Source organism: Alexandromys fortis, unplaced genomic scaffold (assembly GCF_014885135.2).
Source record: "Alexandromys fortis isolate MF-2015 unplaced genomic scaffold, M_Fortis_MF-2015_v1.1 scaffold_83, whole genome shotgun sequence".
In the NCBI taxonomy this organism is placed as follows: Eukaryota; Metazoa; Chordata; class Mammalia; order Rodentia; family Cricetidae; genus Alexandromys; species Alexandromys fortis.
The window spans coordinates 1,742,444-1,758,056 of record NW_026068001.1 but is presented as its reverse complement, the minus strand read 5'-3'; the positions used below and the strand labels follow the sequence as shown (position 1 = coordinate 1,758,056).

The 15,613-nt window shown below is 46.5% G+C and overlaps 1 protein-coding gene across 3 annotated transcripts in view; it reads left to right on the top strand.

The window, feature by feature from the left end:
• Positions 1-1,600: 1,600 nt before the first annotated feature.
• The window catches only part of Uba1 (ubiquitin like modifier activating enzyme 1), a 24,977-nt gene continuing 10,964 nt past the window's right edge, over positions 1,601-15,613 (top strand). Inside the window, exons 1-15 of one of the 3 annotated variants that reach the window (XM_050160893.1) lie at positions 1,601-1,708; positions 2,447-2,545; positions 9,991-10,107; positions 10,229-10,287; positions 10,386-10,554; positions 10,643-10,777; positions 11,650-11,756; positions 11,993-12,083; positions 12,183-12,315; positions 12,757-12,854; positions 13,129-13,275; positions 13,409-13,585; positions 13,698-13,802; positions 13,887-13,967; positions 14,200-14,355. In XM_050160893.1, the coding sequence (XP_050016850.1) occupies positions 9,991-10,107; positions 10,229-10,287; positions 10,386-10,554; positions 10,643-10,777; positions 11,650-11,756; positions 11,993-12,083; positions 12,183-12,315; positions 12,757-12,854; positions 13,129-13,275; positions 13,409-13,585; positions 13,698-13,802; positions 13,887-13,967; positions 14,200-14,355 (1,575 nt within the window). In that variant the 5' untranslated portion in view covers positions 1,601-1,708; positions 2,447-2,545. Of the gene's footprint in view, positions 1,709-2,446; positions 2,546-5,138; positions 5,354-9,990; positions 10,108-10,228; positions 10,288-10,385; positions 10,555-10,642; positions 10,778-11,649; positions 11,757-11,992; positions 12,084-12,182; positions 12,316-12,756; positions 12,855-13,128; positions 13,276-13,408; positions 13,586-13,697; positions 13,803-13,886; positions 13,968-14,199; positions 14,356-15,613 lie in introns of those variants that run through there. The other 2 variants (XM_050160895.1, XM_050160892.1) reach the window with 2 other exon arrangements.

Here is a 15,613-nt window from a genome sequence, read left to right as displayed (position 1 = left end):
TCAGGCAAACAGACAGAATATTGTATACATAATAAATAAATAAATATTTAATAACAAAAGAAAAAAAAAGTAAAAAAATTTTTGAATTTTAAAAAAAAAAGAAAGAAAAAAAAATAAGGGATATACCTTTGGGAAGAATGTTCTTGACAACTACAAGGATAAAGTCTCTGCTGTGTTCCCAGAACTCTGCACTGCTCAATAAATCAGATGAGCAAATGGGAAGGTCATTGACAACATTTGAAAGACAGAATCTGAGGTGATAGAAGCATTTTACATTAAGTATCTTTGCTCACACATCACCACCTGTGTAAAACTGCAACCTATCCCAACAAATCCACCTTACTGCGGTCTATTTTTCTCCATAGCACTTAGCAATTATCATATACAGTGGTGTACAGAAAGCATCCCTATTCTCCAGCATATTGTTTTTAGTGTTTTTTAATTTGTTGTATTTTTAATATTATTCTCAAGTGCCAAGGATCAAATCCAGGGTTTGCACATTTTACACAAGCATTTTACCACCAAGTGCACCCCATATAGTCTAGTATTTTTGCTGTAGTTTTACTCTGCTTTGATGCACAAATACCACTCTTATACTTTGCCACATTTATTATATATACAGTTTATAGCCTAGGAGTCCTAGGTTAAACCATATAGCTTAGGTGAGCAGGGACTGTACCATTTGGTTTTATGTAAATTCATGTAAGACTTTGCCTAAGTTCTTAGAAACTATCACTATTGTTAAGGGATGTATGATTTTATATATAATAGTTACTTTAAGCTGTGTATACAATGTATAGTCAATCATACTGTTATATAATTTACACAATGCATTAAATATAAGATACATTAGATAGAAACAGATGTAAAGCATTTACATATTAACATTTGCAGCTGGGCATGGTGGTACATGCCTGTAAGCAATCCCAGCACTTGGTGGAAGAAGCAGGAGGCTCCTAAATCCAAGATCAGCCTGGGTTGTATAGCAAGTTCCAAGCCTGCCTAAATTGCATAAGGAAATCCTGTTAAAGGAAAACATGCGCAGGCATATATGTTCATATATAATTTATGTAGTTACCGGCTGCTTATTATAATGCATAGGTATAGGTGAGGCTATTATTTGTTATTGTTTACCTGCTGTTTCTCAAGATAGAATATTGTTCTATGAGGGCAAGGAAGAAGTGCCAGCACCTGGCCCACATCTTGATCTGCACAAACGGGAAAAAAAATGAATGAACGCTTTTGGTCACCCGAGTCTCAGCCTTCCCGTGCTTAGGTTGGATGTATCTTCTAATCTGGAGGCACTATCATCTTCCGTTTTCTTTTCCCACCCTCACAGAGTACACAGTTCTAGGAAATAAACCCAGGCTTACATTTCTCATCTTCTAGGGGCTGATGCCCACCACGTGCACCAGGCATTAGCGGGACAGGACTACCACTCCCAGCATGCACCGCGCATTGGGGTCGTACCACAATCTGTAGGGGATATATGGACCTGAAACCAGCGCCAGAGACACAGTAGCAGGGCGAACGCCCCTCTATTCAGGCATCTATGGTACACCCCAGACCCGGCCCTCTAAGGCCCCGCGCTTCCGAGCTGGCGCAAACTCTAGTTCTTTTTGCCCGACGGAGGTGGTTTGCTCTTCCGTTGCCCTGTGGCTTCGGCTTATCTTCTGAAGGAAGGCGAAGCTTCCGCCCAGCACTGGGGGTGAGCGGGAGCAAATTGCCTTCAAGCCCCTGGACTGCATTTGGAAGAGGGTGCTTCCTTAATATCAACTTCAGGGATCCCGAATGGGCATATTTGGAGGTTTTGGGGCCCGGGTGGCATTCAGAAGGTGTCTGCTTTGGAGGAGATCCTTAGGAGGCGGTTCTTGGGGACTTGGGTGGTATTTATTAGTCTGCTTTATGGGGGTAGTTCTCAGACGCAGACTTGTACCCCTTGGAAGCAGGGTTTAGGGGGCGCTTAGGGAGGCTCAGGGTCTGTGTATGAGTACTCTGTCGGTGGGCAGGATTTTCGGGCTTCCCAAGAGGAGAGAAGTTTGAAGTTACTAAAGTCAAAGCGGGGGAAGGGGGGTTGGGGGTGACTTGTCTTAGCTCCGGACCGGGTGACAGTAGGAAGGTTCCACCACCGACGTGGCACTGTGGTATAAATGCCCTTTGTGACCTCTGACTAGGTGATGAGGTCTGCACGGTTGGTTATCCTGGGCTGTAAGACCCGGACACATTAGGGGCCCAGGCGCCGGGAGAGGAGCCTCTCAACCGAGGCTGGTAAAGACTCTCTCTGCCGGGCTCTTCTGAGCGAAATTCCGAGCGGACGTAGAGCCACTGGGCTACTGAGCGGTAACTTTGGTTGCCGCTTTATTCATTTCTGAGGGGTGGGGCTGTGGTGCGAACCCTCTTTCGCACCTGGTCCACTAGAAGTGTCAGCTTATGAATTACTCTCTAGGGGGCGGATCAACGTGCGGAAGGGGCGTGTTGACGGGGTATCCCGAAGTCTGCCTCACAAACTAGACTTTATTGATAATCCATACAATAATCTGTGAAGGTGAGTAGCGCCCCAAGGGTATTTTAAAAAGCTTTTCTACTTTGTGCCATTTATGAGGGGCGTGGCCTTTACAGCTTCTGCGGGATCCGCAGTTAGCTTTCCCTCGCAGGTTCCTGGATTTAAACCTGGCATCTATCGGAGATGATGCCATGGGTATTATTCATGCCTTATGTCTCAGTAATTCTAGGTTACTAACCAAGACTCTGAATTCAAATCCCATCCATCTTTACTGTTGTGGATCTCGGGCAACTCTTTTTCGGAGCCCAAAAAGTGGGTATTTAGGATAATAAGAATAGTTTACACCCATTTAGTTACTTTAATTAACCATTTTATCTTCACAACTTCTCAAAAGTAGGTTTCATCCTACTTCATAGATGAGGAATCTGAGCCACAGGACAGGTAAGTAATTTGTCCTAAAGTAGCACAGTGCGTGGCTGAACTAGGATTCAAATCTGACCTGTCTGGTTTCAGAGTTGGATAATGCCCTTCCCCAAACCAATTTAATGGCACTATTTCTGGTGGGCTCCATGGTACTCATATCCTCCCTCCCTCTCTCCTCTCCCTTTGTGTCTCCTACTCCTTTCTCCAGGTTGTCACTATTTCCCTAAGCTTGCCAGAGAATTAGGGACCTGCCTGCCTCAGCCTGCCAAGTATTGTGGAATTACAAGGAGTAGTTGGGACACTGAGTGAGGCAGGAGGATCTCTTGAATAAGGGTGTTTGAGACCAGTATCGGCAACACAGCAAAACTAGCTCTCTTCTTTCCTTTCTTTCTTCCCCTTCATCTCCCCTCCTCCCTTTCCTTCCTCTCTGCTCTCTCCCCTCCTTCTCTCCCTTCTCTCTATTCTCCCTCTCTTCCCTCTCTGTGTGGCTGTTTATCTATATTCCTTTCTCCAGGGTCTGTTTCCCCAGACTTACTGGGTACTAGTGATCCTCCTGCCTCAGCCTGCCAAGTACTATAGAATTACAGGAATCCTACTAGCGCACCCCAGCAAGAGCCTGTCTTTTAAGAAACAGTGTTGCTACTGCTCAGGTTAATTATATGGTATGTGTGTCAGGCACTGTTTTACTTACTGAAATTCAATCACAGGGTAATTTCTTGTTCTTAATTTCCGTTTTCTGGATCTGAAAACATTCAAATGGATACTTCTGCAATGACTAGATATAGCCTCACACATAAGTAATTTTAGATTAATTCAAATATGCTTACATATTAACTTTAGTTATATATATTTGAAAATTGTTACAATGCCTTGTGGCAGCACTGCTCAAAGATCATTTCCATACTCATTTTCATGACACATTTTATCAATCTGAGTTGGATAGATTTTTTTGGAGTGGGGATTGTTTTTTTTTTTTTTTTTTTTTTTTTTTTTTTTTTTTTTTTTTTTTTTTTTTTTTTTTTTTGTAGTACTATGGATTGAACCCAGGGTGTAGGGGAAGTACTTTATCCGTAGCCTACATCTCCAACCTGAGGTGAATTGATTTTATTACTGTCATTGTCTATCAAAGGCATGTAGTGAGTCTGGATTTAGTTGGGACAAGATAATCCCCTAAATGGCCAAAGATAAGAAGCAAGGACTGTGCTCCCCTCAGGCTTCGCAGGGTTATCCCCTATGACACATACCTTGACTGTTACCTCATAATCTGTGCTTGCTGGGCAGGGCCCACAAGATTGGCTGGGAGGCTGCCCACAAGCCTCACAAAATTTGTCCTTTTGTTGAGACAGGGTTTCATGGTCGAGTCCCCGAGCTTTCATCTCCCTTAGTATAATGCCGGGATTAATAGGCATATGCCACTATGCATATACTACCTGGGTGCGACCTTTCTTTTAGTACACACACCCTATACCCTGTACAGGGTCTATGTGTAGTCCTGGCAGTCCTGGAACTCCCTCTGTAGACCAGACTGACCCCAACTCAGAGATCTGCCTGCCTCTGTCTCCCCAGTGTTAGGATTAAAGGCGTGTACCATGACCCCCCCCCCCTTCCATGCAACCTTCCTTCACCTTTCTGTTTCCAAGTTGAGCAGCCACAATAGCATCATTCAGTATTCAGGAGCCAAGGGAGTGCATATTCCCTGCAGTAGCCCCCATTTCTTGCTTACTGGGTATTAGATGGAGCAATAAGGCAGGCTGCCTCTTTTGTTTCACCCCACTGAGCGTTTTCCATTATTCATGAGTAAGATGTCGCTTTGGTCTCCTTGATTCCCGGCAGCAGCAAGAACATTCATTATTCATGAGCATGGGGTGTGATTGCCATGCTTTGACATCTACTTTCTGGTTGCCTGGTCTTAGTAAACCATAATCTTGCTTTATAGTTCAATATAGTTCACCATCAGGAAGAATGGCCTTGAGATTCTTCCTTGGTTTCTTTGACAGCTTAGCTGCAGTTATTCTTTATTCATATCCCATGGGGCGTGGCCTCCTGCTCTACCTGTTTTTCTAGTTACTGCCTCTGGAGCCACTTGGTGGAGCTGTTCTCATTCCAATTACAGAAGTCCTAAACTGGGCAGGCAGGGAAAATACATGATTCATGAGTGGGCGAGGTCCGCTTGCATCCGGGTTTCTGGGGGTGGGGCTCAAGGTTTTGTTCCGGCCTTGGGCTCTGCAGCCGCCATCTTGTGTCGGCTGCTGGCGTGAGGGTGGTGGCAGGGAAGACCACAACCACAGGGTCGGGGAGGAGAAGGCGGCGGTGATCCTAGCTGGCCCAGGCGGCAGGAAGGAGGAGGAGAAAAAGGACGGTGGCGGCCGAGCTTGACTTTGGCTCCTTGAGGAGTTGGCGGCGGCGCGACCCGGGGAACAGGCATTGGTAATAGCTTTTCTCTGCACCTGGCTCGAAGCAAGAGCTCTGGGAGGCATGGGAGGGTCCCTGCTGGTTCTCTGCCAGCCTTCTGTCTGGGTGTGCTGCGGTGTCTTTGGTATCAGCAATCACTAGACAAGCGGGTGTGGGGGGAGTACAAATCCTGGGGCAGGGTGGGTCATTTCTGTCGTGGACCACCCTATTCCCTTGGGCTCTGAGATCTGACCTTGACGTGAGGGGACCCCCCCCCATCTCGGCTTCTGGAGATTTCCAGCTCAGCATCTATAACGAGATATCTTGATCTCATACTGCGCTTCCTATCAGAACTCCCGACAGTCGCCCATAAAGGCAGAGAAATTCAGCATTACTGCTTGTAAAAGCCGTCCATACTTGTGTGCTATTGTAGACTGTCCCAAGCCCTGAAATCTCCCTTGGGACTCCTCCCATTCCTTCATTATTTGCTCTCATGGCTTAAGAGGAGCCAGACTTCAGAAAGGGTCCGCATGGCCTTAATTTCCGAAAGAAGAGCCTTGTCTAGCATTTTTGTCCAGAATCTCCCCTCCCCCCAGGATACTATCTGTCCGTTGAGCTGCCATCTGGATTAGACCGGGTGAAAAGCTATCTGCCTGGCCTTCCTGTGGAGACTCATTCCCACATTTGAGGTCTCCCAATGCCGCCTTGACATAGCATCATCGTGGTAACCTGGCATTCGTAGACGCTTTAGCATCTGCCTTTAAGAGGCTCCGTTGGTTCCTAGGATCTGCCCTTAGAGACTTTGCCTGCTTTTCAGTATTCATTTTTCATGCTCTCGTTCTTAGGCTGTCCCCTCAATAGGCCTCATCTTTTTCCCCATCAGCCATCTTTAACCTCCAGTATCTTTCCTCTAGAACCTCTCAAGGGACTAGACACTAGGGAGGACCTGTTTGGACACAATTCTCCATCAGTAATCTCCTGCTACCATCTACTCTTTCAGACCCTGTTGATTTGTAACCTCATCTGCCAGACAGTCACATCCTAGACCCAACTTCTGCCTTCAAAAGCACATGCCAGAGTAGCTTCTCTCCTTATAATTCCTTAATCTAACAACAGGCGTCAGAATCTGCCCTTATCCTTTTAAAGGTTCTTAGCATCTTCATTCAGGAAGTCTCAGCTTTTGTTTTTGGCCTCACTGAACCCCACTATTACTGTCAGATACCCCTTTCTCCAATAGGCCTACTTATCCTCCACCAGAGTAGAAAACTTTAATATCTATTTATTGAGTCATGGAGTCACAGAATTGGCTGGAGAAACCTAAGTCCGCTTGGAGATTTAGCCAGGATTTGCTTGGTAACCTTTATTTTTATAATTATTATTTTGAGACAGGGTAGCTTTGGCTGCCCTGAAATATATAGATAGATAGGCCAGGCAAGCTGCAAATTCTTAGAAGACCAGCCTACCTCTGTCTCACTAGTGCTGGGATTAAAGGTGTGCGCCACCATCCTCAGCACTTAGTAACCCTTTTGAGGCTTAAGCTATCTGAAACTTAACTGCCCTTTTCCACCCTATTAGAGCAGCTTTGTTGCCTTTTAGAACAACACAAGGCCTTTGTTGCTCCATTAGAAATCCCTCTTCAAGAGTGTGCCCTCAGAGACCTCTCCTAGCTTCTTCACACTTAATCTCGTGGCTTCCTGGCGCTCTAGTGTCAGCATGGAGACCTTTCTGTGAATTCCCATTATTTTTGGTGAAGGGTTTCTATCACTGGAATCTGAGACTCTTTCAACCCCAGCACCTTCCTGCAGTAGTCTGAGGTTCTGCATTCTCCCACTTCTTTCTAGAGACCCAAGATTTAAATCTTTAAGACTTTGCCCAGTGCCCCTGGTCTCATTTGGGTCTCTTTTCCTGTCTCCTTCAGAGCTCCTTGAGCTCAATCACTTCCCAGTGCCTTTCTTACACTCTCAAGGACTTCTCAGCTAACACCTCCCAGGAAGCCTGACCTGCCCCAGCATCCTCCCCAGTACTGTAGCTTCTTGGAGTTAATTGGCTGGCTCTGTGCCTCCTAAGCCTACCCTGGGTTTCCCCTGCTCAGCCTATCTCTTTTGGGAGTAGATTATTCTTAGGCTTCAGTCATCGGTTTGGAGACCCCAGGTAAGTTTTGAAATGCTTTAATTTCAGCTTTGCGAAGCAAGTTATGGAAGATATATCCCAACAGAGAAGGCTAAGTACATGTTGAGAGAGAGAGAGAGACGATGTGGATTTGAGGTTTTTGGGTTTTTTTTTTTTTTTGAATGGGGATGGGGGAATCTTTAGCTCTTATCCAGGGGTCCCTGCCTCAGATTGCTCCCACTTGCCTTGATAAAATCTGGCAATTGAAATGTCCCTTTTTATTTTCTTTTTCAAAATGGGTTCTCACTGTGCAGCTCACACTGGCCTCAAACTTAGTCTTCCTGCCTCTGCCTCATAAGCGCTGGGGTTGCATGCATGTACTGCCACACCTGGCTTCGAAGTCCACTTTTGAATAGTCATCCCAACCGTGCTTAGACTCTTGCTGCCTGCCAGCACTAGGGGTGGAGAGGTAAAAGGTCTGATAAAGAGCTCTCTGGCCCTGGGTCTTGACTGATGTAGAGAGTAGAGAAAGCATATGCCCTGGACAAACCAGCCGCTGGCAAGGCAAGGGAGATAACTAAGTACTGGAGGCCGCTGTGGGAGCCTGGGGAGGAACTCATGTCCTCGGGTCCCTGAGTTTTGAAACCACGGATAGTTTTTTTAAGCCTCATCAGGAGGGCAGTTCCTTTTCTCTCAACTTTTGGAGAAACTTGACTTAGAGGAAATGAAATCTCATGCCAAGTCACTGCCAGTAAGTAAATGAAAAGTAGGAATTGCTTTTGTCTTGCTCCTAACTTATCAAGCCTCTTCCTACCCAGATTAGATCTAAGCATTCCCAGCAATTTCTCTGACAGACTTTGGCTCTGGGCAGCCTCCTGCCTCCCCTCCTCTCCCTTTCTTTACCCTCCATCTCTGAGCAGTCTGGGCTGGACCCAGAGCCAAATACTGACACTGCTCACCTAAGAAAATCTCACAAACTGCTACCAGTTGTGTGATACATGGGCAAGTGGCGCCCAGAGCTAGTGAGTGGAGTTCCTTAAGCTTTCACTTTCTATTTCTCGTAGGAGCATAGGGTTATGTAGTTCACAGGCATTGTTAGAGTCAGACAAAGCCCTTTACTCTTGTGACTGATGGGGTAGATGGTAGGGAGCGCTTGTCATTGTGTTCATATTAGAAAGTGATAGTGCCAAGATGGAATCTTAGGTATGTTGGCGGCAGTTGGTGGTATTGAGGGTCAGAAAAGGCTTCAGAGTCAGAGCAGTTGTGTGAGTAGAAGACAGGGTATAAGCAAATACTCGGTGCTTTGAAGAACCATTGGGCCTGAAAAATGATTCTAGGTTCTATCTTTTATTTACGAGCATCTGAGTCCACCGCCGCTAGATTTCATTTCCAACAGCAGGTGGTTTTCCTCCCCTCTGGGATCCAGTGTGTCACTTGACCATGTGAGCTCAGGTTTTCTCATTTGTTCAACAGGGACCTTAAATCCTGCCTTGCATGATTTCATGCTAATACAATTGAGAGCATGAAACTTGCTTGGACTTCAGAGTCATTGGATCTGCTCTGATCCCAGTTCAACCACTCCGAGTAGGAATTTTGGTCAAGTCACCAAACATCCCTGAATGAAGTTTTTCCTTCCATGTGCCCCGGGGTAAATAGTAGTAGTGCAATTCCCACAGGGTTGCCCTGAGGACAGACAGCGACAAGGCTCATTAAAGTGCTTAGTGTGGCCTCTGACCTGCTAACCTGTTGAAGGACTTCACATGCAGAAGAGACTTTAGTTAGAAGTGTGCATTTTCTCTCTTCCAGCAGCCTGTTTTATTGGCCTGCGTTGTTTTCTACCCCTAAGACTGGGAAAAGGGCAGGACTTTAAGCTCTGCCCTGAGCCCCACTAGGGCCTATGGTCTGCATCTTTTCTCATATCAGCAACACCCTGGAACCATATTAAAGTGAGGGAACAGCTCCATATGATACCTATAAAGGGGTCAAGATTTAATACCTGAGTACTTCCTAAGTCCACATCTGTTCTCTGACAATGGTCTTTTACTCCATAGGATTGGAGCCTTTCCCTTATGCTGGGCTAGGGAGAGACAAAAATGACTTAGCACTCAGCTGTGTGGATTTGCAAGCCAAACCACCTGGTTCAAATCTTGGGTCTGACAGCGGTGTGAACTTGGGCAAGCCACTTCATCTCTCTGGGCCAGTTTCTTTTCTTTTTGGTTTTCTGAGACAGGGTTTCTCTGTGGCTTTGGAGCCTGTCCTGGCACTAGCTCTTGTAGACCAGGCTGGTCTTCAACTCACAGAGATCTGCCTGCCTCTGCCTCCCAAGTGCTGGGATTAAAGGTGTGAGCCACCACCGCCCTGCTACCAGTTTCTTTTCTAAAGTAGATTTGCTAATACCTAAGTCTTCTCCAATTATTACCAGTAATAAACAGGAAAAAAAAATAGTTCAAGGCCAATCAGGGCTACACGGTGAGACCCTGTATTTCAAACAAACAAACAAAAAATACCAGAAAAATGTCCCCATGTATCCTAGGCTCACCTCTTTCCTGCCGTTTTTCCTCTAGATGTCCAGCTCGCCGCTGTCCAAGAAACGTCGCGTGTCCGGGCCTGATCCAAAGCCGGGTTCTAACTGCTCCCCTGCCCAGTCCGTGCTGTCCGAAGTGCCCTCAGTGCCAACCAACGTGAGTACCTTCCCATGGAGACTAGCTGGCGTGATGATTGGGTGAGGAGTCTTATTGCTTTCCATTTTAATACCCCACTTGTGCTTGTTATCTTGAATCTTTTCTTGCTCTCCATCCCCAGGGAATGGCGAAGAACGGCAGTGAAGCAGACATAGACGAGGGCCTTTACTCCCGGCAGCTGTAAGTTAGGCCTAAGTCTGCCTGAAGTGAGAAGGGGTACTGAAATACTTGGATCAGGTGGGCTGGACAATGACCTGGAATCTCTTCTAACTTGACAGGTATGTTTTGGGCCATGAGGCAATGAAAAGGCTCCAGACATCCAGTGTGCTTGTCTCAGGCTTGCGGGGCTTGGGTGTGGAAATTGCTAAGAACATCATCCTTGGTGGGGTCAAGGCTGTCACCCTACATGACCAAGGCACTACCCAGTGGGCTGATCTCTCCTCCCAGGTACCTCTTCCCAACATTTTTTTCCAAGCAGCAGCCTTTGTGTGCCACAACCATCTCACTTTTATCCTTCTGTCACCCCCTCTTGCAGTTTTACCTTCGAGAGGAAGACATTGGTAAAAATCGGGCTGAGGTATCTCAGCCCCGACTTGCTGAACTCAACAGCTATGTGCCTGTCACTGCCTACACTGGGCCTCTGGTTGAGGATTTCCTTAGTGGCTTCCAGGTACTTGGCCACCGCTCAGTTTCCTGCTTGATTTTCTTGGAACTCATCTGTGCTATTTTTTGGTACTATTCACTATTTAATGAGCTGTCTGAGGTATCACAGAGGATGCAGGCAAGGCGAGACCCTGGGCCTACCTTTTGGGGAAAGATGTGGACACACCACTTAAACAACATAGTAGTTATGAACAGACTGGAGGCAAACTGTCCTGCTGTGTCTAGCTCTTCTAGTGTAACTTTAGGCAGCTCACTTAGATCCTGGACCTTATTCTTTCCATTTCAAAATAAGAAACGCAACAGTACTGATTTCATGGGGTTCCTCTGAGGGTTAAGAATGAAGAATAGCAATTTGGATACAGGGAAAGTGGCATGGGCATTTACTGATTTTAAAAAGTCTAGGCTATGAGAGCTAAAAGTCTGCCTTGTAGGGCTAAGGTCCTCAGGGGTTGGTGCTGCAGCATCAGCAATCTGACACAGTTGTAGGAGCTCATCCTGGTAGTCAGGGATGGATGTTCCTGGAGAAGGTGGAGAGCAGTTTCAAAACTTGGGGTGGAGTGGGCAGCATCTTGAGAGCCATCAACAGATAGGTATGAGTGAGCACAGACTCTGGCTGGAGGTAGTTTTGCTCTGTCTGTGTCTCACAGGGCATGGCAGGGTTGTAGGCAGTTAGCAAACAAGTGAGTCAGCTATTCTGCAGTCTGTACCCAGTACCACTACCTTTCCCAACATGCTCTAAGCCTTTGTTTTCTCGTTGCTGTCTTTTCCCCTCTCTGAGTCTGCTCCCCAGAAGGTCTTTATGAGAGAGGCCTAGAGGACCAGAGAGAACCTGGACAATTCTAGTTCTGGGCTCTTGACCTGGGCTTTATTTCTCCACAGGTGGTGGTCCTTACCAACAGCCCCCTGGAAGACCAACTACGAGTGGGTGAGTTCTGTCATAGCCGTGGCATCAAGCTAGTGGTGGCAGATACACGAGGCTTATTTGGGTGAGTGCCCTTTTCCATGCCTCTCCCCATAAACTTTCCTAGGCCAGAGACCCTTAATCCCTCTTTTGCCATTCAAGTTTTATATTCTGTGTGTTCACCTCTTCCTGTGTGACATTAGTACTGTTACATCCCCATTGTGATGTGCCAGGTTTCCTCAGCAGTATCTACTGCACCTTGAAGGATGCCTGGGGACTTTTGTGGGCCTCAGGCATCAGTCCTCTTGCCACTCTATACAGGCAACTTTTCTGTGACTTTGGAGAGGAAATGGTCCTCACAGATTCCAATGGGGAGCAGCCACTCAGTGCTATGGTTTCAATGGTGACCAAGGTAAGGAGGCCATCCCCAGTGGTCCTGGAAGACAGACAGGCAATGGCAGTTCTCTCTGTCTTCTCTTATTCCTTAACTTGCTCGCTCCTTTTTAACCAGGACAATCCCGGTGTGGTTACCTGCCTTGACGAGGCCCGACATGGATTTGAGAATGGTGATTTTGTCTCATTCTCAGAAGTCCAGGGCATGATCCAACTCAATGGCTGTCAGCCCATAGAGATCAAAGTACTGGGTGAGCTGGGACTATGGGGGCACCTTAGGGTCTTGCAGATCAAAGGGAGGAGTTCCTGAGTTAAGAGTGAGGGGAGCCATAGCCTGAGTATCTGAGGTGGTTCAGAGAATCAGGGATCCTACCAGAGCTGATGGGCATGGGCGAGAAGTTGTTAGTAGGAGCATGGGCTTCTGGGATCTATCTGAGTTGAGGTGAAAGAGCCTCCTGTATTCATGTTTAAGCTGGTTTGGGTAAAAACAGCACCAGTGTAGACTTGGGGCCAGGGACACAGGCTCTCATGGGGTCTGAACTTATTCTGGGGCAGAGGAGATGGTTTCTTATCTCACAAATGGGGCCTGGCGTCTGCACTGGGTCAGGCAGGCATTTTTTTTTCCTTGTCTCTTGAGTTGTGTGGACTTTAAGGAGGGTATGTAAGACTGACAGCCTCCCTATCCACTCTAGGTCCTTATACCTTTAGTATATGTGACACCTCCAACTTCTCTGACTACATCCGTGGAGGTATCGTCAGTCAGGTCAAAGTACCTAAAAAGATTAGCTTTGTGAGTATTGGGTACAGTGGTTCTTGGTGGGTGGTTCTAGACCAGTGGTTCTCAACCTTCCTAATGCTGCAACCCTTTAGTACAGTTCCTCATGTAGTGGTGACCCCCCAACCATAAAATTATTTTGTTGCTACTTCATAACTGTAATTTGGTACAGTTACAATTTGTAACATAAATATTTTGGGAGATAGAGGTTTGCCAAGGGGTCATGACCTACAGGTTGAGAACCACTGCACTAGACCGTTTCAAATTCTCTGCTCCTTCTCATTTTTAGAAATCCTTGCCAGCATCACTGGCAGAGCCTGACTTTGTAATGACTGACTTTGCCAAGTTTTCTCGCCCTGCCCAACTGCACATTGGCTTCCAAGCTCTGCACCAATTCTGTGCTCAGCACAACCGACCACCTCGACCACGAAATGAGGTGGGTAGGTGGGCCAGCAGCCAGCCAGAATAGAAATCCTTGGTGCTAAATGCCCGCCATACCTCTGCCTGTCCACTGTCCATCTCCTGACAGTAGCCTGAGAGATGCTTACTTGTTTCCTTTGCCCTACCAGGAAGATGCAACAGAACTGGTGGCCCTAGCTCAGGCTGTGAATGCTCGGTCCCCACCTGCAGTACAACAGGACAACTTGGATAAAGACCTTATACGGAAGCTAGCTTATGTTGCTGCTGGGGACCTGGCACCTGTAAATGCTTTCATTGGGGGCCTCGCTGCCCAGGAAGTTATGAAGGTTAGCAGGGTGGGAATGGACTAGGTTTTGCCTTTCCTTCATTATTTGCTATCCATATGTACCGGGGTCTGCTTATCACTGACCACTTCCTTTTTTCCTTCTCCTCCACTAGGCCTGCTCTGGGAAGTTTATGCCCATCATGCAGTGGTTATACTTTGATGCTCTTGAATGTCTCCCAGAAGACAAAGAGGCTCTTACAGAGGATAAGTGCCTCCCGGTATGTGAATGGACTGGAAGGAAGGCATTATCTGGGGTGTTTCTGGGGAAGCTTCTCTCTGACCCTCCTCACTATATCCCCCAGCGTCAAAACCGTTATGATGGGCAAGTAGCTGTATTTGGCTCAGACCTTCAAGAGAAGCTGGGCAAGCAAAAGTACTTCCTGGTGAGTGACCTCATTGGACACCTAGCATGTGCACCTCCCTTGGTCTCTGGCCACTCCCTCTGGGGTTTTCTTTTGCATTCTGAAGGGGGTTGTCTTTACAACCCTGGGACTAAATATGTGGTACTAGACCTTTTTGCTCAATCCTGTTGTCTTCTGCAGGCATGAGGAATTTTATGGTTTATATCCGCTTGCTTTACCCTGACTTGCCTCTGTGTCTCTTGGATGTTTTTAGGTGGGTGCAGGGGCCATTGGCTGTGAATTGCTCAAAAACTTTGCCATGATTGGGCTAGGCTGTGGAGAGGGTGGAGAAGTCATTGTCACAGACATGGACACCATTGAGAAATCAAATCTGAATCGACAGTTTCTTTTCCGGCCCTGGGATGTCACGGTGAGATAAATGGAAGTAGGAGATGGAACTTTGACATCTCACTTTTCTTTTTCTTGTCCCCAGAATTTGCCCTTTTTGCCCTCTGTTTCTGTCATTCATTTAGCCCTCATTCATTTTCATCTCTCCTCTTGAGCCACCATCAAGTCAGTTTCTTTTTCATTCTTTTTTCTCTCAGTACTGAGAATTGAGTCTAGAGCTTTACAAATACTGGGTAGCTAGTTAAAGTTTGCCATTGAGCTATAGCCCCTGCCCTTTTGTTTGGTCTTGTTTTTCCAGACAGGGTTTCTCTGTAGCTTTGGAGCCTGTCCTGGAACTCACTCTGTAGAACAGGCTAGCCTTGAACTCACAGAGATCCACCTGCCTCTGCCTTGGAAGTGCTGGGGCCTAGCAGCCCCTGCCCTTTCATTTCCTTTTACTTTCTCCTTAACTTTTTAAAGAAGATTTATTTATTGCAAGCATGGTGTGGCACGCCTTTAATCCCAGCACTCAGAAGTCAGAGGCTAGCAGATCTCGGAGTTCCAGACACCTGGGGCTGCACAGTGAGAAGACCCTGTCTTGAAAACAACAACAACGATATCTTTATTTATTTTATATGTGGGAGTTATCTCCCAGTGGAGTTGCAGAAGATGGACTTCATTTCCCCAGTAACAAATATAACAGTACACCTGAAAAGTTTCTAGCCGGGGAAGCCTGCCCATCTCTCTACCTAGGGCTTTTACAGGGATCTGGTTTCTTGACTCTAGGAGAAAAGACAGTGTTTAACATAAACCATACTGTTCACAAACAATTCAGGTGTTGGACTCTGGTGTCCAAACACCGAGGAGTTGTCCCCAGAGATTATATATCATAGTTGATGTAAAAGTATGAGGATTTTATTAATTTTGTCATGACAGGGTTCCCCAGCATTTGGGAAGTCAAGGGACCTTGAATAGTGGGTACAGTCTACTTTTAAAGGGGCTATAGAAGCAAGGGGGGTTGTTCTTTGACTATTCTGATTGGCTTATTTGAAAGGGCTATTACCAATAATTGACTGGAGAGCTGTTGCCAGATCAGATGAGGTAAGAGGTCATTTTGACCTCGTTTTCCAGGGGACAGAACCAAAGCATACGTATATGGGTAATTGTTTAGGAACTGAGTACGTGTGAGTGTAGCTGTTAGGTCCTTGGTTCCCAGGGGAGGAGGGGAAGCACTATGGCACAGAGGCTGAGAGGATTCAGAATTGTCAAAAATGGCTTCAGGATTGTCTTAAAGTCTTACA